The 22,802-nt window shown below is 38.7% G+C and overlaps 1 protein-coding gene across 1 annotated transcript in view; it reads right to left on the bottom strand.

The window, feature by feature from the left end:
* Positions 1 to 22,802, bottom strand: part of SI (sucrase-isomaltase) — a 511,413-nt gene that overhangs the window by 216,965 nt on the left and 271,646 nt on the right. The window contains exons 23-26 of the mRNA XM_073578947.1: positions 17,647 to 17,735; positions 13,331 to 13,380; positions 5,290 to 5,454; positions 1,249 to 1,410 (exon numbers count right to left, since the gene is read on the bottom strand). Of these exons, the coding sequence (XP_073435048.1) occupies positions 1,249 to 1,410; positions 5,290 to 5,454; positions 13,331 to 13,380; positions 17,647 to 17,735 (466 nt within the window). The remainder of the gene's footprint in view (positions 1 to 1,248; positions 1,411 to 5,289; positions 5,455 to 13,330; positions 13,381 to 17,646; positions 17,736 to 22,802) is intronic.

The raw sequence follows: 22,802 nt of genomic DNA, 5'->3' as shown, positions 1-22,802 counted from the left end.
ATTCTTCCATGTTTCTCAAAATGCTACAAAAAAATTGAGACAAAAATAACTGGCATAAACAAAACTATTGAGAGGGGGAAGGTTACCACAGGAGTACAGGTGTGTCAAATTTTGCAACCTTTTTTTTTTAAAAAAAAGTCTGTTTAAACGATCTGGAAAAGTCACATTGATATAAATATAGGTCAACTAGCCAAAACACAAAGGCAACTTGAAAAAAGGTGACACTAACTTGATGATTTTGCTTCAAAACACTCAAAACAAGAACTCACTAATTGAGAGATATTGAAGCCAAAAAATGACAGAAACAAAATAATAAATCAGGCCCTATTTATATACTTTAGTAATTTGCCTTTCTTCTGACAGAAAGGTTAACATGCATAAGAGCTGATCAAAATTAATTACTTTGTGACTGCTTTTTATGTAAAATTGTTGTAAGTTTTAAATTTTGAAGCTTAAATTTTTTCCCAAAATTAATTGGATTATTGCATTAGCTTGTTTAAGCCTTAACTCACTAGATTTGCTCCAAAATCCTCTGGGACTTTTTTTAGCAGGTGTCCCAATTTATGAAATGTAATCAATCTTTAAATGACATAGGACACTTATGTACTTTAAACATTTTAATTATCTAAAATAATATCTAACTAGAATCTAAAACATGGCCCTATCCTTTAAATAAAAATGTGTAGAAAACTAAACCATGACTTGTGCAGTTCTCTAGGCTTCATGCCCTGAGCAGGAACAGTTTAGGCATCAATGGGCATGCAACAATTGTTCCCTTGTGTGATTTTCCTTGCACAACTGTTTATGCAGTACAACAGTTATTTGTGATTATGTGAATATTCATAGCATGTGATACGTGGATTCTAATGTGTCATCATGCAGTTGATTATGAGCAGAAGTGACAATGTTTACAGGATGTAAAATACACTGCAAATGCAATTAGGGGTGACATTTTTCCCCCATAGCTCTTTCTGCACAGAAAACAACACTTAGTGTGTTTACATTTATATTATTCAATTATAGTTATTATTAGAGGTGTCTATGTTAAATATTACACTAATTGTAAGTAATTATTATTATTAAGATTTAGGTAACTGTTATTTTAAAGAAACAGCATTTGAAAATGTCATATACTATATTATTTCCATGATATGTTAGTAATGATATTAATCATTCACTTTATGCTCATTGTATTTTACTCTGCATATTATGTCAAAAAGCTTTATTTCATTCTACAGTTTCACAAACCTCCCAGATGCAGCCAAGGTTGATACATTTGGCTTCACTAGCATCAAGTCCGGGGTGGCAATCAAACCTCTCCGATTCTGGCGTCTCTGCAGCACCCAATTGATTCCATTCTACAGTGAAAGATTCTCCAAGTCTTAGCTGGAGACCGGTTATATGTAAGACCTAAAACAAAGCACAAAACCTAAATGAAGTAAAAAGTTAGGGGAAAACTTAAGATGATTGGATCCATTCACTGTGAATAGAATTTGATTAAAAATTATTTCTCGTTCTGTACTTTCTGTTCTCTATCTACTCTATATCCTTTTTCTCAATCTCTGTACTCTCTCTTTTCACTGTCTCTTCTCTCTCTTTGCGCTCTTTCTTCACTCTTTCTCTTCTCGAGCTTTCACTTTACTTTTCTATCTCTCTTTTCTCTTTCTTCTTGCTCGTATCTCTATTTTCTCTCTATTCTTTTTTTATCTCTCTCTGTACTTTCCCTTCTCTCTCTTTACTCTTTATTGTCTCTGTGTCATGGAGTGCTCAGTAAGTAAGATAACATGCAAATGACAAAAAACTGGCACATCCAGACTAGTGTGAATAGGTGCATAACCAGGATGAGCTACCTCCATATACAATATGCAAAATATGGTTGCACTCTATCATGCTAAGGCATGTCAATGTGGAATATGTGAAATTTGAATAGCAATGCACTCCGACCTTCACCAGGTAGTGATTTTAATCACAGCAGGTCCCTACTTACCCATAAATGCAGGCATTGCTGACAGAGGTGTCCACATTCACCCAGGAATTCAGACATCAGCCTTATAGAGGTATTCACACAGGTCAGGGACCCATCAGACTTTTAGACAACCTTGAAAATGGTTAATGGGCAGATATAATTTGGTCAAGTTATACGTTATGCGTCTCATATTTTTTCCTTATACTCCATAGCTGTATTGCTATTCAAATTTCACATATTCCACATTGACATGTCTTAGCATGATAGAGTGCATCCTTATTTTGTATATTGTATATGGAGGTAGCTCCTCCTGGTTATGCACCTTTTCACACTAGTCTGGACGTGCCAGTCAGTTTTTTTGTCATTCAGATGGTGTTAATGTCACGGAGTGACTGACCCAATGTGACACAATCCAACGGTTGATCTGTCACCAAAAGCACAACACACAAGGGAAACAATAACAACAATGGGCCCTGTCGATAGAATGGACACCTCCTGCACTCACCTGAGAATGTGCCCTGATCTCCCTATTGCCCCTATATGGGTTCTTTCACCCCATTGCCGAGCAGGATACCTAATCCCTCACTTGTCCTGCTCTTATCCCTAAGTATGGAACTGGCAAGTGAGAGCACTGGTCCCACCGCTGCATTAATACAACAAAAGGAATGGGAAGACAGACAGCAAAAGGGACAACGTAACAAAAAATGCAAAACTTAGCTTTCAGCTGCAAAGCACCACACAGCAGGATAAAGACACCAGATCAATGTATTCATCTGAAGCACCACTGCACCCAGCCAGCTCCTTCCTCCAATTTGTTCACTGTAGAATACTCTAACACCGACAGTCAGCTGAAGCATCAGGTGACCTCTTGAAGGATGGTGGGAGTGGTCAACGCCCTCATTAGCAGACCCAGCAGCAATGCAATTACACCAACAGGCCAGAGGGAGTAAAAACTTACATTAACCCCCGATGGCCTGAATATAAAAAAACTTTAATCTGAGAAGCCAGATCTGCCACAGATCCAAAAATGGATTGTGATACTCATCTGTATTCTCTGTTTTTGCTCTCTCTTCTCTCTCTTTTTACTCTCTTTCTTCTCTCTCTTTCCCTTTTGTCTCCTCCTGTCCAAATTGCAAGGTATTCTGGCTTTCTGTTTGATGTTACTACAGGCATATGTGGATGTAGTGGGTATACCCTCTAACTGTACATGTGCATAAAATCAGAAAACTCTATAGAAAGATTTGATTTCAGGAATGTTGTCCCTCAAGACAACACAAAAACCCATACATAATATACAACTCCATGACTTTTCTTGAGTAACATTGAAGCATAGCAGATTTAGTAAAGAATGTTGACACAGATCAGCAGTTTGAGTTTAATGTATTTGTAGGCCAACAGCTTAAAGATAGTCAAGATGAAAGTTATTTATTTGAAAGACATATTGAGACTAGATTATCTCTATATAGTCTGTACAGCCCCATAGAAGATAGCTGTGCAACCTTCATGCACTGCTCAGATCATTACATAATGGCACATGATAATTTACAGTTGTGGCCAAAAGTATTGACACCCCTGCAATTCTGTCAGATAATACTCAGTTTATTCCTGAAAATGATTGCAAACACAAATTCTTTGGCATTATTATCTTCATTTAATTAGTCTTAAATGAAAACAACACAAAAAGAATTGTGCTAAAGCCAAATTGGATATAATTCCACATCAAACATAAAAAAGAGGGTGGACAAAAGTATTGGCACTGTTTGAAAAATCATGTGATGCTTCTCTAATTTGTGTAATTAACAGCACCTGTAACTTACCTGTGGCAATAATAATAATAATAACAGGTGTTGGCAATAACTAAATCACACTTGCAGCCAGTTGACATGGATTAAAGTTGACTCAACCTCTGTCCTGTGTCTTTGTGTGTACCACATTGAGCATGGAGAAGAGAAAGAAGACCAAATAACTGTCTGAGGACTTGAGAAACCAAATTGTGAGGAAGCATGAGCAATCTCAAGGCTACAAGTCCATCTCCAAAGACCTGAATGTTCCTGTGTCTACCGTGCGCAGTGTCATCAAGAAGTTTAAAGCTCATGGCACTGTGGCTAGCCTCCCTAGATGTGGACGGAAAAGAAAAATTGACAAGAGATTTCAACGCAAGATTGTGCAGATGTTGGATAAAGAGCCTCGACTAACATCCAAACAAGTTCAAGCTGCCCTGCAGTCCGAGGGTACAACAGTGTCAACCCGTACTATCCATCGGCATCTGAATGAAAAGGGACTGTATGGTAGGAGACCCAGGAAGACCCCACTTCTTACCCGAGACATAAAAAAGCCAGGCTGGAGTTTGCCAAAACTTACCTGAAAAAGCCTAAAACATTTTGGAAGAATTTTCTCTGGTCAGATGAGACAAAAGTAGAGCTTTTTGGGCAAAGGCATCAACATAGAGTTTACAGGAGAAAAAAAGAGGCATTCAAAGAAAAGAACATGGTCCCTACAGTCAAACATGGCAGAGGTTCCCTGATGTTTTGAGGTTGCTTTGCTGCCTCTGGCACTGGACTGCTTGACCGTGTGCATGGCATTATTAAGTCAGAAGACTACCAACAAATTTTGCAGCATAATGTAGGGCCCAGTGTGAGAAAGCTGGGTCTCCCTCAGAGGTCATGTGTCTTCCAGCAGGACAATGACCCAAAACACGCTTCAAAAAGCACTAGAAAATGGTTTAAGAGAAAGCACTGGAGACATCTAAGGTGGCCAGCAATGAGTCCAGACCTGAATCCCATAGAACACCTGTGGAGAGATCTAAAAATGGCAGTTTGGAGAAGGCACCCTTCAAATATCAGGGACCTGGAGCAGTTTGCCAAAGAAGAATGGTCTAAAATTCCAGCAGAGCATTGTAAGAAATTCATTGATGGTTACCGGAAGCGATTGGTCGCAGTTATTTTAGCTAAAGGTTGTGCAACCAAGTATTAGGCTGAGGGTGCCAATACTTTTGTCTGGCCCATTTTTAGAGTTTTTTGTGAAATGATCAATGTTTTGCTTTTTGCTTCATTCTCTTTTGTGTTTTTTCATTTAAGACAAATTAAATGAAGATAATAATTCCAAAGAATTTGTGTTTGCAATCATTTTCAGGAAGAAACTGAGTATTATCTGACAGAATTGCAGGGGTGTCAATACTTTTGGCCACAACTGTATTACATAAATGTATTATTATTATCATTAGGACACTTTTTAATATTTGTTAGTATATAGTATTAATGTAGTAAATATTAGCATATGAATTAGAAAGCAAATTTAAAAGTGTGATGATAATATAATCCTACCTTGTTCACAAATGTGAAAGAATGAGTTCCACTCTGTTCAACGCCACCCTTTTTAACTGTGACAAGTGTAGTTCCCCGAGGAAGTCCATAGATTTTAATTTCTTCAAATTTAAGATCATTGGGGTCAGCATACCCTGCTTTTGTTGCATCCATAGTTAAAATATTCTGTTATATAATCAAACGAAAATAAAATAAATGAGATATGTCTCATGGAATCTTCAATTGTCAGCAAATTAAAAATGGTAAAATATAATTGCCAGGCATGATACATATCTAAAGTAATTATTAATTTAAAGGGGTTAACCTTCAGTTTTAATGTTTAACCCCTTTCTGCCATTAGACGTACTATCCCGTCCATGTGCCCTGGGACTTAATTCCCAAGGACGGGATAGTACGTCTAATGCGATCAGACCACGTGGTGAGCGCCGCTGATCGCGGCCAGGTGTCAGCTGATTATCACAGCTGACACCCGGCACAATGTGTCAGGGGCGGTCAAGGACCACCCCCGACACGTTAACCCCTTATACACCGCGATCAAACACGATCGCGGTGTACCGGGAGTTAAAGGGAAGCATCGTCAGGGAGGGGGCTCCCTCCGTGCTTCCCTGAGCCCCCCACGGCAGCGCAATGTGCAGCGCTGCTGCGGGGAACTCTTTCCCTACAGGCCCCCCGATCCAAGATGGCGACGGGGGCCTTCGGGGGCCTGTAGGGAGCTGACTTCCTCACTGCCTGCAAAGCGCAGGCATGAGGAAGTCTGCAGAACTGCCTGTGACAGATTGCTGATCTGTCACAGTGATCTGTGATGTGACAGATCAGCGATCTGTCACAGGACAGTGATGTCCCACCTGGGACTATGTAATAAAGTAAAAAAAAATAAAAAAAGTGTAAAAATAATTTTAAAAAAATCGCTAAATAAATTAGTAAAAAAAAAAAAAATATTCCCCAATAAATTCATTTAAAAAAAAAAAAAAAAAAAAAAAACAATAAAAGTACACATATTTGGTATCGCCGCGTCCGTAACGAACCGCCCTATAAAACTGTCCCATTAGATAACCCCTTTAGCGAACCCCTAAAAAAATAAAAATAAAAAACGAAGCAAAAAATAATGATTTATTATCATACCACCGAACAAAAAGTGCAATAACGCGCGATCAAAAAGACGCATATAAATATCCATGGTACCACTGAAAATGTCATCTTGTCATGCAAAAAACAAGCCATGATACAGCATCATCCGCAAAAAAATAAAAAAGTTATAGCTCGCAGAATAAAGCGATGCAAAAATAATTATTTTTTATATAAAATTGTTTCATTGCAAAAAACCGACAAAACATAAAAAAACGACCTAAATGAGGTATCGCTGTAACCGTACCGACGCGAAGAATAAAAGCGCTTTATCAATTTTACCGCACGCGGAACGGAGTAAACGCACCCCCCCAAAAGAAATTCATGAAACGCTGGTTTTTGTTCATTCTGCGTCCCAAAAATCGGAATAAAAAGCGATCAAAAAATGTCATGTGCCCAAAAATGGTACCGATAAAAACATCAACTCGTCCCGCAAAGAATAAGACCTCACATGACTCGGTGGGTCAAAATACGGAAAAATTATAGCTCTCAATATGTGGTGATGCAAAAACTATTTTTACAATAAAAAGCGTCTTTTAGCGTGCGACAGCCGCCAAAAACAAAAACCGCCATAAATAGTAAATCAAACCCCCCGTTATCAACCCCTTAGTTAGGGAAAAATAATAAAATTAAAACAAAGTATTTATTTCCATTTTCCCATTAGGGTTAGGGTTAGGGCTAGGGCTAGGGTTAGGGTTAGGGCTAGGGTTAGGGCTAGGGTTAGGGCTCAGATTAGGGTTAAGGGTGTGTTGGGGTTAGGGTTGGAGTTATAATTGGGGGGTTTCCACTGTTTGGGCACATCAGGTGCTCTCCAAATGCAACATGGTGTCTGATCTCAATTCCAGCCAATTCTGCGTTGAAAAAGTCAAATGGTGCTCCTTCCCTTCCAAGCTCTGCTATGCGCCCAAACAGTGTTTTACCCCCACATGTAGGGTATCAGCATACTCAGGACAAATTGCAAATCAACTTTTGGGGTCCAATTTCTCCTGTTACCCTTAGGAAAATAAAAAATTGGGGGCAAAAATATCATTTTTGTGGAAAAAAATTATTTTTTTATTTTCACGCCCAGGCGTTATAAACTTCTGTGAAGCACTTGGGGGTTCAAAGTGCTCACCACACATCTAGATAAGTTCCGTGGGGGGTCTAGTTTCCAAAATGGGGTCACTTGTGGGGAGTTTCAATAGTTTAGGTACATCAGGGGCTCTCCAAACGCACATGACACCCGCAGACCAATCCATCAAAGTCTGCATTCCAAAACGTCACTACTTCCCTTCCGAGCCCCGACGTGTGTCCATACATTAGTTTTCTCCCACATATGAGGTATCAGCATACTCAGGACAAATTGAACAACAAATTTTGGGGTCCAATTTCTCCTGTTACCCTTGGGAAAATAAAAAAATTGGAGACTAATTGATCATGTTTGTGGAAAAAATACAATTTTTTTATTATCATGCCTGGGCATTATATACTTCTGTGAAGCCCTTGGGGGTTCAAAGTTCTCACCACACATCTAGATAAGTTCCTTAGGGGGTCTAGTTTCCAAAATGGGGTCATTTGTGGGGGGTTTCCACTGTTTAGGTACATTAGGGGCTCTCCAAAGGCAACATGACACCCGCAGACCATTCCATCAAAGTCTGCATTCCAAAACATCAATACTTCCCTTCCGAGCCCCGACGTGTGCCCATACAGTAGTTTTCTCCCACATATGGGGTGTCAGCATACTCAGGACAAATTGGACAACAACTTTTGGGGTCCAATTTATCCTGTTACCCTTGGGAAAATAAAAAAATGGGTACTAAAAGATGATGTTTGTGGAAAAAATACAATATTTTTATTTTCACGCCCGGTCGTTATAAACTTCTGTGAAACACTTGGGGGTTCAAAGTGCTCACCACACATCTAGATAAGTTCCTTAGGGGGTCTAGTTTCCAAAATGGGGTCACTTGTGGGGAATTTCCACTGTTTAGGTACATCAGGGGCTCTCCAAAAGCAACATGACACCCGCAGACCATTCCATCAATGTCTGCATTCCAAAACGTCACTACTTCCCTTCCGAGCCCCGACGTGTGCCCATACAGTAGTTTTCTCCCACATATGAGGTATCAGCGTACTCAGGACAAATTGGACAACAACTTTTGGGGTCCAATTTCTCCTTGTACCCTTGGGAAAATGAAAAAATTGGTGACTAAAAGATCATATTTGTGGAAAAAATACGATTTTTGTATTTTCACGCACGGGCGTTATAAACTTCTGTGAAGTACTGGGGGGGTTAAGTGCTCACCACACATCTAGATAAGTTCCTTGGGGGGTCTAGTTTCCAAAATGGTGTCATTTATGAGGGGTTTCTACTGTTTTGGTACATCAGGGGCTTTCCAAATGCGACATGGTGTCCGATCTCAATTCCAGCCAAAAACGTCAAATGGCGCTGCTTCCCTTCCGAGCTCTGCCATGCGCCCAAATAGTGGTTTACCCCCACATGTGGGGTATCAGCGCACTCAGGACAAATTGCACAATATCTTTTAGTGTCCTGTTACCCTTGGAAAAATAAGAATTGAGGGTGAAAAGATCATTTTTGTGGAAAAAATATGATTTTTTAATTGTACGGCTGTATGTTATAAACTTCTGTGAAGCCCTTGTGGGTTCAAAGTTCTCACCACACATCTAGATAAGTTCCTTGGGGGGTCTAGTTTCCAAAATGGTGTCATTTGTGGGGGGTTTCTACTGTTTTGGTACATCAGGGGCTTTCCAAACGCGACATGGTGTCCGATTTCAATTCCAGCCAAAAACGTCAAATGGCGCTGCTTCCCTTCCGAGCTCTGCCATGCGCCCAAATAGTCATTTACACCCACATATGGGGCATCAGGGTACTCATGACAAATTGCACAATAACTTTTAGGGACCTATTACCCTTGGAAAAATAAAAATTGAGGGTGAAAAGATCATTTTTGTGGAAAAAATATGATTTTTTAATTGTACCGCTGTACGTTATAAACTTCTGTGAAGCCCTTGTGGGTTCAAAGTTCCCACCACATATCTAGATAAGTTCCTTGGGGGGTCTAGTTTCCAAAATGGTGTCACTTGGGGGGTTTCCACTGTTTAGTTACATCAGGGGCTCTCCAAACACGACATGGCGTCCGATCTGAATTCCAGCCAATTTTGCATTGAAAATGTCAAATGGCGCTCTTTCCCTGCTGAGGTCTGCCATGCGCCGAAACAGTGGTTCCCCCCCACATATCAGGTATCGGCGTACTCAGGACAAATTGCACAATAACTTTTGCAGTCCAATTTCTCCTGTTACCCTTGGTAAATTAAAAAAAATTGAACCTGAAGTATTTTTTTAGTGAAAAAAAGTTAAATGTTCATTTTTTTTAAATATTCAAAAAATTCCTGTGACACACCTAAAGGGTTAATAAACTTCTTGAATGTGGTTTTGAGCACCTTAAGGGGTTCAATTTTTAGAATGGTGTCACTTTTGGGTATTTTCTATCATATAGACCCCTCAAAGTGGCTTCAAATGTGATGTGGTCCGTAAAAATAAAATGGTGTTGCAAAAATGAGAAATCGCTGGTCAACTTTTAACCCTTATAACTTCCTAACAAAAAAAAAATTTTGTTTCAAAATTGTGCTGATGTAAAGTAAACATGTGGGAAATGTTACTTATTCAGTTTTTTGTGTGCTATATCTCTGTGATTTAAGGGCATAAAAATTCAAAGTTGGAAAATTGCAAAAATTTTCAAAATTTTTGCCAAATTTCCATTTTTTTCACAAATAAACGCAAGTTATTTGAATGAAATTTTACCACTAACATGAAGTACAGTATGTCACGAGAAAACCATGTCAGAATCACCGGGATCCATGGAAGCGTTTCAGAGTTATTACCTCATAAAGGGACAGTGGTCAGAATTGTAAAAATTGGCCTGGTCATTAACGTGCAAACCACCCTTGGGGCTTAAGGGGTTAAAAAATAAAACCTTATCATGACCTTTAAAAAAATAACAACATACTTTTAGCTAGCTACAGGTTACTATGCTACAAATACCCTAGCACTCCTCTCATGATCAGGTTTTGTTTTCCAATTCATAGTTTTATTAAGAGAATTTGACAAAACAAGAAACTTCCAACACTAGACATCTGATCAACATTATCATAAGAAAGCAGTCAACAAACAAAAGACATAACAGAGATAAACAGAGACACAAGGACACAAGACAAGAACACATAAGGGGATAAATCTGAAAAAATCATCAGATGGCCTAGGAGAGGCATCACCCCAAGGAAAATCGCGGATGACTCAAAAAGGGGACCAATTACCCTTGAATGGATATATAGAGTGGAGAGGTCAGGAAAATGCCCCAGTAAAACCATTCTTTTGTGTTTAAGGTGTTTTCTTCAGGGGAACTGGCAATCAGCAATTCCATATGCTGGGTCAAAGCCACTTCCGAGAACCATTCCTCTATAGAAGGACAAATCTGAGACTTCCAATGATGTCGCTTTTGCCACTTGAAGCAAGTGTCACAATAGCTAGGACTCAACATACATATGGAACATGTGCAAAAGAAAAGCTTCTGGACTTTTCCAGTCACTTCCAGGATCACCCTGAGCACTCCCTCCCAAAATGGAGTCAGAACTGGGTAAGACCACTAAATATGGGCCATTGTGCCCACGTGAATGCCACAGTGCCTGCACAAATTGGAGGTACTAGGAAACCATTTATGAAGAACAAGAGGAACCAGATACCTCCTAGAAACAATTTTATTGTTTGTCTCCTGGGATTTGGTTGTGATGAGAGATTTATGGGAGAGATGTAAACATCTCCACTGCTCAACTGGAATTGTTAGCTGTAGTTCAGTTTCCCAGGCTCTGCAGAAGTGGGGGAAATAATTTAATTCAGAAGACAATAGTTCCTACAGAAGTGAGACTGCATGGTCCAGTTTTTAGGGGGAGATGCTTAAATTTTCAAAACTGGATAGAGGATGGGCCAGATCCAGACCTCCAGAGAGAGAGCAGAAAAAATGCTTGAGTTGGGTGTACTCAAATTATTGGTGCATTGTGGAAGTCCTGCCAAGTAAGAGCTCTGCAAGAGAAAAAAAAGTTCCTTTTGGGGCAATTTGTTATAAGTTGAGGGTTTTTTCCTGAGAACCTTTTAGAAGTGTAGAGGAGTAAATGCCCGGTGGGAAGGTCAGATTACCAATTATAATATAAGGGTTAGGGGGCCCAGAGGGGCAACAAGAAGATCCCCAGTTTTGATTGAATATACGGCTTTAATAGTGCTATTCAGACTGAATGACAATGGAACCTCTTTATTTTGAGCAATAAGAGACCAAATCCATGGCAATGATGGAATGGAGAATGGGTAAATGACTTTGACGATTGCACCACTGTGGTATTCCATAGATATTTTCAAGCAAAGACACTTTATAAGCACAGAGACACTTTATTCTTCTACATTGCAACAACTTCAGGGTATTCATGCTGATGTCTCCCAATAGCAAGCATATTCACCTGATGATTTCTCCTGATGGAGAAAGAAACACGTCGGTAGAGAACATCTTTTTGAGATAACAGCTCCACTTGGGTACTGCCCTTGTTAGGGCAGGAGCAACTGCAGAGGGCACAACAGGGGAGAGTGAGGGATGTTTCTACCCGTATAGATGTGACCGGGAGAACAGTCTGCACTTCAATTTTCAATTGGATGAGAGCTACGATGTTTCTTCATTTTTCATTCACCTTATTGCACTGTGACATTTTACTTGTTTAGTCCTAGCATCACTAGACAGATACATTAGTTATTCTTTCTAAAGGATGGGAATGCTTTTTTAGTTGTTTGTTGTTGTTTCTTGACAGTAGGCGTTAGGTTTGGATTTGGTCTCTTGCTGCTCTGCTGAATTTTTAAGTTATGATTGAATTAAGTTAATTTTTAAGAGTATCCTCTAGGCTGGATAAGTGCGATTGCAACCCAGAGCTTATAGGATGAGCAATTTATCATATCAAGGGCTAAAGAGTGAGCAGATGCCAAATAGTATCTACAACAATCCGGCATTACTGTACCACCTAAATCTCTATATTTGGTTAATATGTTATATGAAATTCGAGGGCGACCTGGTGAACAAACAAAGCGATTAAAGATACTCTGAGTTTTATACCAGAAGGAGAGAAGGATACTGTATGTGCTGGAATCATCTGGAAGAGATATAGGAATCTGGGTAGGACTGCCATTTTTATTATATTGATCCTTCCAAACCAAGAGAATTCATTGAGATGCCATAGGGTGAGGTCCCTATCTAGCCTAGCTAGGAATGTCTGGAAGTTCAAGGCAAATGTACAGCCATCAGAGCGGATCCTGATACCAAGATAGTTCATGGATTTATCGGTGGGCCATTTGAAGTGGAAATTATCCTTCAGTTTATTGATAATCTGAGGCAGTAGAGAAATGTTTAAAACGTAAGATTTATCCGTGTTTATTTTAAAATTAGACCATTTAACAAATTTGTCCAATTCTAACATTAGTGAGGGAGATATATGTGGGTTAGCAAGGTGATAATCAGGATTTTCTGCATCCTATTTCCTTTGTACACACATGTGATTGCTTCAGTGTTCACATACCTACCCCCATCAAAAAAGAAAGACTTATATTTAACTGTGCTGCAGTACAAGAGGTGCGTTGGGGGACCAATTGGGAAGTATGCTGTATTTTTTATTTTCAGATACTGATGGGTTATTTATGAAGCAGTGACGTTTTGGTCAGAACCTTTAAGTCTCCCTTAATTACAATGTCCATTAAAAACATATTTTTTAATGTCTTTATTAAAATCCACACTGTAAAATATGTCTATTCATTTTTTCCTATTCAAATACACATAGATATCTGAGCATACATGGCATGCTATTTGTTCACAATTGTATGAAAGATACTTACATTGGAAACAGAGAAACTATATAAAATATATTTTTCCAATTGTATGGTTTCTAAGAAAAAAAGAATAATGGAAAGTAGTGATAAATATTACAGTTCTATTATGGTACAAATACAATATCAATAAAATTGTGTTACTTGCAGTTTAGTCAAATAGTATAACACATTTGGCCCTTAAAGTGGATATGTTAGGTCTCCTATGCTTCACTATCTGAAAGTAGCGGGGGACAGCTTGGGAGACACAGGGTTAATGGATATATAGTTTTCTGCTCAGTATTTCATATTAAAAAGACATGTAAAATTTGACAGAAGTAAAGAATCTCCTACCTCCCCACACACTGAATGACAGTTCCTCATTTATGAGCTTACATGACAATACCTAGCACTGCCTTATTATAGAATAGCATATGTTAGGCGTCGGGATTCTTTCCCTGCACAGCATAGATCCTAAGCCTTGGCTGCCTCTGCAATCTCCCATTCTGGTTCGGCCGCTGCGGGTACTGCTCAGCATAGACGTCTGTCCCAGTGTCTTGCTCAGGCCCGTGCTATGCACTTGGTTTCTTCTGGCTCTCCAGCCAAGTCCTTAGTAACCAGTGATATTCAGGTGCATCCTGGCACTAAGGAGTCTAAGTCTTGAGATCACCGCACTGGGCATGTCTGTGATGTGGCATCTCCCTAATGGTGGTTGGACATCAGCTGCTCTGGTGATATGGCCCTCGGGCAATGTCAGCGTGAGTGTTTGGGGTGGAGCTTTGGGAATAAAAGGCTACCAGCAATGCTCGTGTGCGCACTAGTATCATTCATGGTTGGTGTGTGAGTGGATATGCTACCACTCTGACTGCACATTTGTGTGCTAGTTACTTCATGGGTTTTAACCAGTTAGGGCTTTTTGTACCCGCTTGGCTTGGCATCTGTTTCCGTCTTGTGTGCGATTAGCACAGGTGAATTACAGAGCAAGAACCAACCAAAGAGCTGTGCTCCCCTGTGAAGTCAACAGGGTTTTTGTAGCTAGCGTCAGTTTAGCCTTTTCTTTTGACTCTGCGTTTGTTTCGGCCACGTGTGCGAATGGGATGGGTCAGTTACAGAGCAAGCTTAACCCTTAGCTCTCTCTTTGTGATGTTAACAGAGCTGAGTATAGTGCGCTCCACTCAGACTGTGTGGAGTTAACACAGTCTTAGTAAGGTGCATTCGCTGTTTATTTTCGTCATCATTCATACTAGCAGCAGTTAACATCTCTGCACGGTGGGCCCCGGGTTGCGATCGCACTTTGTTATTATATTTTATTTAGTGTGATCCACCAACCCTAATGGCATAGGAGTTCAGATAGAGCTATTTAAAGCATCATTCCAGTGTTTTCTTATTTTTCAAAGCTGTAGTGGTACTACAGATCTTCGTTCCCTATCCCTAGTTTTATACCTATCTGCTGCGATCTTCACCATATCCACAGTGTCATTTTGAGTTCTGACTGACCAGAAGTCAGAGGAAATGGTCCCAAACACTCAGTGTAAATTTATAGGAGCCAGAACAAGGCTCTCATAGACTTAACATTGAATAGTGGCTTTCAACTCTCTCCAGCAAACACTGAAGTGATCCGGCAGGTCACAGCCTGCTGAAGACCAACTGGAGTGATGCTGATAGAAGATAAAGATGGCTGTGGGGAAGTAGAAGACCTTATATTAGAAACACTACTCCAGTGCTTCATTGAAATTGACTGATGTAATGTTTTAAATAACCAGGAATTTTTTGTATTCCGGAAAATGCACAATGAAAACGTATGAATTTTATATCACTATTGTCAATGCAAAAATAAGCCTTACATATACATACAGGGACATGGCTGAGGATTTCCAAAACAAGTACTGTATAATGAAAGGACAGGTCTGTGAGCATTTGAATGGCCCAAGCTGTAATTAAAAATATATATATACCTAACAGATTTAGATTATGATCCCATGATGAGTATTTGGGGAGTTTTGATGTTGTGGATTGTTTCATTTTATTCATTGCTTTTTTTAGCGCATTACTTTTACATATACTTTTATTTTTATTTTAACTCTGCATTTTTTTGGTGTGTTATGTTTAAATAAAGCTGGTTTACTTTTGATACTTCCAGATATTTGGCTTTGACAAAACCTCATTGATGTGTAGATGACATGTAGATGACATGCATTTTTTACCTCCAGATTTTCTACATCTAATACAGCTCTATGGGTAAAATCCACACATAAAACTCTGCATACCCACAAGACATGTGAGCCGACCATTCTTCAGGCACGTTCCGCTCTGATGATGGTTTATATTTTACAGTACAAGCCAATGTGATAGCTCAACAGACGCCCGGGATTCTTTTTGAAAGTTTTCTCAGAGCTTTCACATCAGAAACTGATAATTTCTTCATTATTAAATGGAGAAAAAAAATTACCAAAAAATTCCAGTAGAAAAGACAACCCCCAGCTGTCAAAAGTGGCACGGGAGGTGCTCATGAAACAACCAAAAAGATGCAAGAAAATATAGCCCAGGACCAAACTGCCAACGTGTCCTGAATTGACTCCCTCTTGGAATACTTGGGAGTTTTGCACAGATTTAAAAGATGTCATAGGCATATACACTTGCTGTACATTGCTTTATTTTTAGTGTCAGCCATACTTTTAGACTATCTTCTTAAAATACCTCATACATAACAATAAAATAAACTCAGTTATAAGTTGCTATTCAGTGTTATTGGATTGACCTTTTTGACTGCTATAAATATCATATAGTTCACTAATGTTCAAGTACAGTTCCTTAGCGGAATGTTAATGAGAATCTTGTGAGCTTCCTCCCTCTGAACGTGCCACCACCAAGCATTGTGGGTTATCGTTTAAGAAAATCAATTTAATTATTCTGCTCTGCAGTGTGAAAAGAGAAATGCTGCCTACATGCATAAATAGGATTATCCACACAGACTCGCGAAAGCTAAGACCATTTGCAAATAATTTATGTATGTTTAAGTTATTGCTAGAAAATTTGCTATTTGAATAGTTTGTATGTGGATGTCATTCTTAACTACGTACTTAAGCCACAATAAAAGAACATCGCACAAATTATGATTTGCATTAGCCTGCTGCTCTTAAACATTGTACTTCTGTTTCTTATTTAAGTCTAATGTGAAAGTATGTTTTACTGATTGCAGACTACTATACTAAACACACTCCAACTTAATGGGATTGGTGTATAAGCTCTCAGAAGTATTCAACGTTCCTGCACTCAAATGGGGAGGAGCAAAAAAGCAAAATGGAAAAATAAGAAAACATTAAAAGGTGTTGTTCATTAGGAAAAGGAATCATCTCATTTCTTATACTGGGACTATATTTGATCTTGCAGCCTTTGGACAGAAGTACCATTATTTCTAGTCCCTTTTCTAAATCCTGCACAGCCCCTTAGGTCTCATTCATATTCTGGTGTTTAAACATGTATGTGAAAAAAATGTACCAGTCACATCAGTGTTGTGTATCAATGTCTCATGTGTGTGCCCATTCTTATCATCAGTGTGTCATCTGTGTGTCCATTTTTACATTCAGTGTGTCATCACTGTTTTTGATGGATGGGTAAGGAAATAAGTAAATGACCAAGCGTCTCTGAAACTTTGCAATTTTAAACATGGACAGCACATGGATGGTACATCGATGTCATCATTTTGCTGTACATATTTTTCACGGAACCAAAGACTTGTATCAGCCTTTTTCATCACTGCTACAGGAAAAAAATTGTACATGTCTTCATGTGTTTTTCACAGATATACAATCCATGGAAAACACAGATATGTGACGAGCACCATAGCTTATAATTATTACGTATTGTATCAGTGAAAAAGATGGACACTACATGTACATGCAACACGGATGTCTGAATGAGGCATTAAAGAGGACCTTTCACCTCTTACACATCAATTGTGTAAATATTTTTATGCCTCTCAAAATCAAAATTTTTGTGCATCTTTTCTCCTCTTTATCATGGTGCTTTTCCTGTGTTTCTCCTGAATATTTTTAGAATTGGACAACTGGGTGTTATCATATTCATCTTGTAAAAGAGTGTGTCTTGATAAAGTCAATACTGATTTGACAATATTCGAGTGTGTATGGACACACCTCAGTTTATTTCATTCATGGATTTCAAGGTGAAATTATAAAAGTGGACGCACATTTCCGAGTTATAAGGAGAAGTGCTCTTAAGTTAGTTCACAAAGAATACATAATGTCTGCTAAAAAGGAGATCTGAGAGACCTTATACCTGGCAGACAGAATAGTTCAACTGGATTGATAAAAGGTGTTTGTACCTACCTCTAGAATCTAGATCATCCCAGAAGAACTCGCCATTGGCCTTCTGGCCATCATCCAATGCAACTATTAGGCCTAGAGGTTTTTTACGACTGAATTAAAAGGAGAAGATAAAGTTAGGTACAGAATTTGCACATTAGACAGTGAATGGATTTCATTATAACTAAATTATGTTACAGACAGCTTTGATTTTGGCTGACAGGTCATATAAATTTGTTTATTTCCCATTTCTTGAACAGCTCCATTGCATTACAATAAAGTTAAATATTCATTTTCCAGGTGTACAGTCATGACCAAAAATGTTGCCACTCTTGAAATTATTTCAGAAAATGAAGTATTTCTTACAGAAAATGATTGCAGTTACACATGTTTTAATATACATGCAGTATCTTTATTTTCTTTGTGAATATCGGAACAACACAAAAAAACAGAGAAAAAAGGCAATTTGGATATAATTTCACACAAAACCCCAAAAATGGACCTGACAAAATTGCTGAAACTTTACAAAATTGTGGGTGAACAGCTTTGTTTCAAACATGTGATGCTCATTCGAACTAACCTGTGGCAAGTAACATGTGTGGGCAATATGAAAATCACACCTGAAACTAGATAAAAAGGGGAAACATTGACTCATTCTTTGCATTGTGAGTCTATGAGTGCCACACTAAACATGGAGAATGAAAAGAGAAGAAAACTGTCTGAGGATGTGAGAACCAAAATTGTTGAAAAATATCAACAATCTCAAGGTTGCCAGTCATCTCTTGATGTTCCTTTGTCCACAGTGTGCAACATAATCAAGAAATGTACAACTCATGGTGCTATAGCTAATCTTCCTAGACATAGAGAGAAAAATTGATGAAAAATTACAAAGCAGGATAGTCTGGAAGGAGGATAAGCAGCCCCAATTAAGTCCCAAATAAATTCAAGCTTTCTTGCAGGCTGAGGGTGCATCATAGTTCATTTTCTTAAAAAATTCCAAAACTGTCAACAATATCGGCCATGACTATGCGTTGTTTTTTCTTAGAAATCCTGGGGTACATATTGTAACTCTGTGTCCTGCCATTATTAAATGAAGGTGTTTCATAGAAAAATTCTCTTTTCTCACAGATTCATACAACATATTTCTGGGAAAAGATTGGCATATTTCAATTCATAAATTCATACATATTATGCTTTGTTCACATTTGCATTGTATTTCAGTATTTTCTTCTGTTATAGGAAGAGTAAATAAAAAAATTGAATTGCTGGGATACACGACACACATCTGTGGCATCCAATGGTCATAATTTGGTGTTTCAACTATGGAGGCGCCTAAAGGAGCCTTCAAAATAGAGGTGAACAGAGCCTAACATTGAATGGTATTCTTCTTTGGAATTATTGCTTATGGAGGAACACATCATCCTATATATTGTGCATACATGAGGCTGCATTGCAGGACCACAATATTATTTCTACAGAAACATTTTGCATGAGACTTAGAAGAGACTATGATTTAATTTTCTTTTAAATCGTTACGATATGTGAAAATCACAAACTTTGCAATATATCTTATTAGAAAAATCTTCTTTCTCTTCCCGGACTGATCATTCATTCTCAATTCATGAGTAAACTCTGCCTTCAGTGAATGTAGAATTTCCCATTGCTTAGGAGATTACAATAGGTGCTCATAAAGTTCTTTGAAGAATTGTAACTGTAATTTCAGAAGAAATTGTAGCAGAATGTCTGTGTCTGCCTCTAGCTCTGCCCCACTCCCCTCTCCATAGACCTTTACAGGCAGCAACTGTCATCTATCTCGGTAATGTGAACATCATTCTTCACTACATACAGATTTTTCAGATGAACTGAAAGGAAAAAGTCCATCCAGGAGGAGAAACAAGCGAATTTGTCTGATCAGATATATTACAAAGTTGCTTATTTTCTTGTGAACCACTGATTTACGAAATAAAAAATAAAATGAAGGTTGCTCTTTAAATCTTATGCTTTCCACTAAAAGCAAACAATGTTATTATCTGCCACAAAATAGCAGAAAGCCATGTATTCATTTATAAGGGATAATAGCAAACACCTACAATTGCTTCCAAATCGTCCCATTAGCCAAGCAATGTATCACAAAATCACCCTTAATTCTTAGCTTTTCATGAACTGTAGAATACTTTTCCACACGCTCTATGATGGGATAATGAAACTGTTCACCTTTCTCAAAGTCGTTTAACTCCGACCAAATGTCAGGCTTGAAGCGTAACTTTTCTTTTATTGGCATTGTGTTTTGGGATTATGGGGGATCAAGTTCAGTTGCACAAGCAACATCAGTATTGAGATTCTTTTCTTTCATCTCAGCAAAACTTTTTCATTTAGTAGCTCTTCATATTTACAGATGCCTAACAGACCTCTGGGGATGAATAATGTCTGGCTGCTCGAAAATCAGCTTTTGCAGGGAAGGCAGTGTGTAATGCTGAGATGTTGACATAATGCATAATGTTATGTCCATTTCAATGCTTAAAGCAATATTTTACACCCCTGTAAGGGAATTATCCTCTTACCATAATTACCGATAAGATGCAATTATCATTCTGCTAACTATCAAGGAGTGAATATATAATAAGCCTGAATCATCCTTTGTTTAAGTTCTTTATCACGGAATCACTTGGGTCTTTTAGGAAAAATGACTGCAACTCTAAAGAGGTATATCTAGTAAGTCGTTTATTCTTATTATTGGATTATTTTCAGAGGCTATTTTCACTTATTATCCTCTCCATAATACAATTCTGTCACAACGAAGCAGCTACATGAAAACTTTGCTTTTTAGGGTTTTTGAGACATAGTTGCAAAAATTAAGTAGTGATCTGACTTAGGGTACCGTTACACTTAGCGATGCACCAGCGATCGCGACAACGATATGGATCGCTGGTGCATTGCTAAGTGGTCGCTAGTGAGCTGCCACACAGGCAGATCTCACCAGCGACATCGCAGGGGTCGGGGGTCGCTACTTACCTGTCAGACGAGGTGATCCTGACATCCTCCCGCCCACGTCCACACATCGCTCGCCGGCGCCACAGGAAGCCCAGCAGGAAGCTGACGACGAGAAATGATCCAGGAGCTTCTTGCTCGACCAGTGATAATCAGCGGGGGAGCCGGTCGGAGGTAAGTATCACATGTAGCGATATCGCTAGCAATATCGCTGCTACATCACAAAATCGGTGACTTTACAGCGATATTGCTAGCAATATCGCAGTGTGTAACGGGGGCTTTACTCAGACAAACTTTTTTAGCATTTTTAAATGCTCTTAAACAAAATGCCTGAAATTTGAAAGCTTTTTTAAAGTGCTTTTTCCCCTTAATTTATGTCATTTTCAGCATAAAATTTTCTTGATGTATTTTATGCCCTATAGAGAAGGTTATTATTTATTATGCTTATATAAGAATATCATATTCCACAGCGCATTATAGACATCATCATCACTGTCTCCATTGGGACTCACAGTCTAACTTTCCTATCAGTATGTCTTTGGCGTTTGGGAGAAAACCGGACAATTAGGAGGAAACCTAACACAGGAAGAACATACAAATGCCTTGGAAACGATGTCCTTTGTGGGATTACAACAAAGGACCCCAGTGCTGCAAGGCGACAGAGCTAACCACGGAACGCTATGCAAAAATGCAAGAATAAATGCCATACAATTAACATACTGGGTCACACAAAAATCTAATGACCCAAAAAGCACCACCATTATGCCAAAATGAAAGATTAAACTCTGAATGATTTTTTATACACTTGTGTGAACCTTAGGCACCATAAGAAAATATATATCTCATGGCAAATAAATGTGGCTATGACTAGGGTCTGTGCTATTTAGTGCTTGTGATTACCATATCTCAGAGGCATTCTAACACTTATCCCTAATATTTAGCACTGAGAACATTTCATATTTGGGATATATTTGTTACTTTTTTGCCTAGGTCATATTTATGGTATTGTTTTATAGTATTCTTGAAAAGTGATAATTGAAATATGATGTTGATACTTTAACTGCGCGAGTGAACCATAGAATCGTAGAATCGTAGATTTAGTAGGGACCTCCTGGTCCATCTGGTCCAACCCCCTGATCAAAGCAGGATTCGCTAAATTATCCCAGACAGTGCTATGCTTTCCTTTTTTTATATTATATATATATATATATATATATATATACAGTCATATGTAAAAGATTGGGCACCCCTATTAATGTTAAGCTTTTTTCTTTATAACAATTTTGTTTTTTGCAGCAGCTATTTCCGTTTCATATATCTAATAACTGATGGACTCAGTTATATTTCTGGATTCAAATGAGGTTTATTGTACTAACAGAAAATGTGCAATCTGCATTTAAACAAAATTTGACCGGTGCAAAAGTATGGGCACCCTTATCATTTTCTTGATTTGAACACTCCTAACTACTTTTTACTGACTTCCTGAAGCACTAAATTGGTTTTGTAACCTCATTGAGCTTTGAACTTCATAGCCAGGTGTATCAAATCATGAGAAAAGGTATTTAAGGTGGCCACTTGCAAGTAGTTCTCCTATTTGATTCTCCTATGAAGAGTGGCATCATGGGCTCCTCAAAACAACTCTCAAATGATCTGAAAACAAAGATTATTCAACATAGCTTTTCAGGGGAAGGATACAAAAAGTTGTCTCAGAGATTTAACCTGTCAGTTTCCACTGTGAGGAACATAGTAAGGAAATGAAAGAACACAGGTACAGTTCTTGTTAAGCCCAGAAGTGGCAGGCCAAGAAAAATATCAGAAAGGCAGAGAAGAAGAATGGTGAGAACAGTCAAGGACAATCCACAGACCACCTCCAAAGACCTGCAGCATCATCTTGCTGCAGATGGTGTCACTGTGCATCGGTCAACAATACAGCGCACTTTGCACAAGGAGAAGCTGTATGGGAGAGTGATGCGAAAGAAGCCGTTTCTGCAAGCACGCCACAAACAGAGTCGCCTGAGGTATGCAAAAGCACATTTGGACAGGCCAGTTACATTTTGGAAGAAGGTCCTGTGAACTGATGAAACAAAGATTGAGTTGTTTGGTCATACAAAAAGGCGTTATACATGCGCTGTATTGTTGACCGATGCACAGTGACACCATCTGCAGCAAGATGATGCTGCAGGTCTTTGGAG

The sequence above is a fragment of the Dendrobates tinctorius genome, unplaced genomic scaffold (assembly GCF_039654945.1).
Source record: "Dendrobates tinctorius isolate UK_male_01 unplaced genomic scaffold, ASM3965494v1 ptg000060l, whole genome shotgun sequence".
Classification (NCBI taxonomy): Eukaryota; Metazoa; Chordata; class Amphibia; order Anura; family Dendrobatidae; genus Dendrobates; species Dendrobates tinctorius.
The sequence above is the reverse complement of the archived record's forward strand: the minus strand, read 5'-3'. Positions and strand labels throughout refer to the sequence as shown.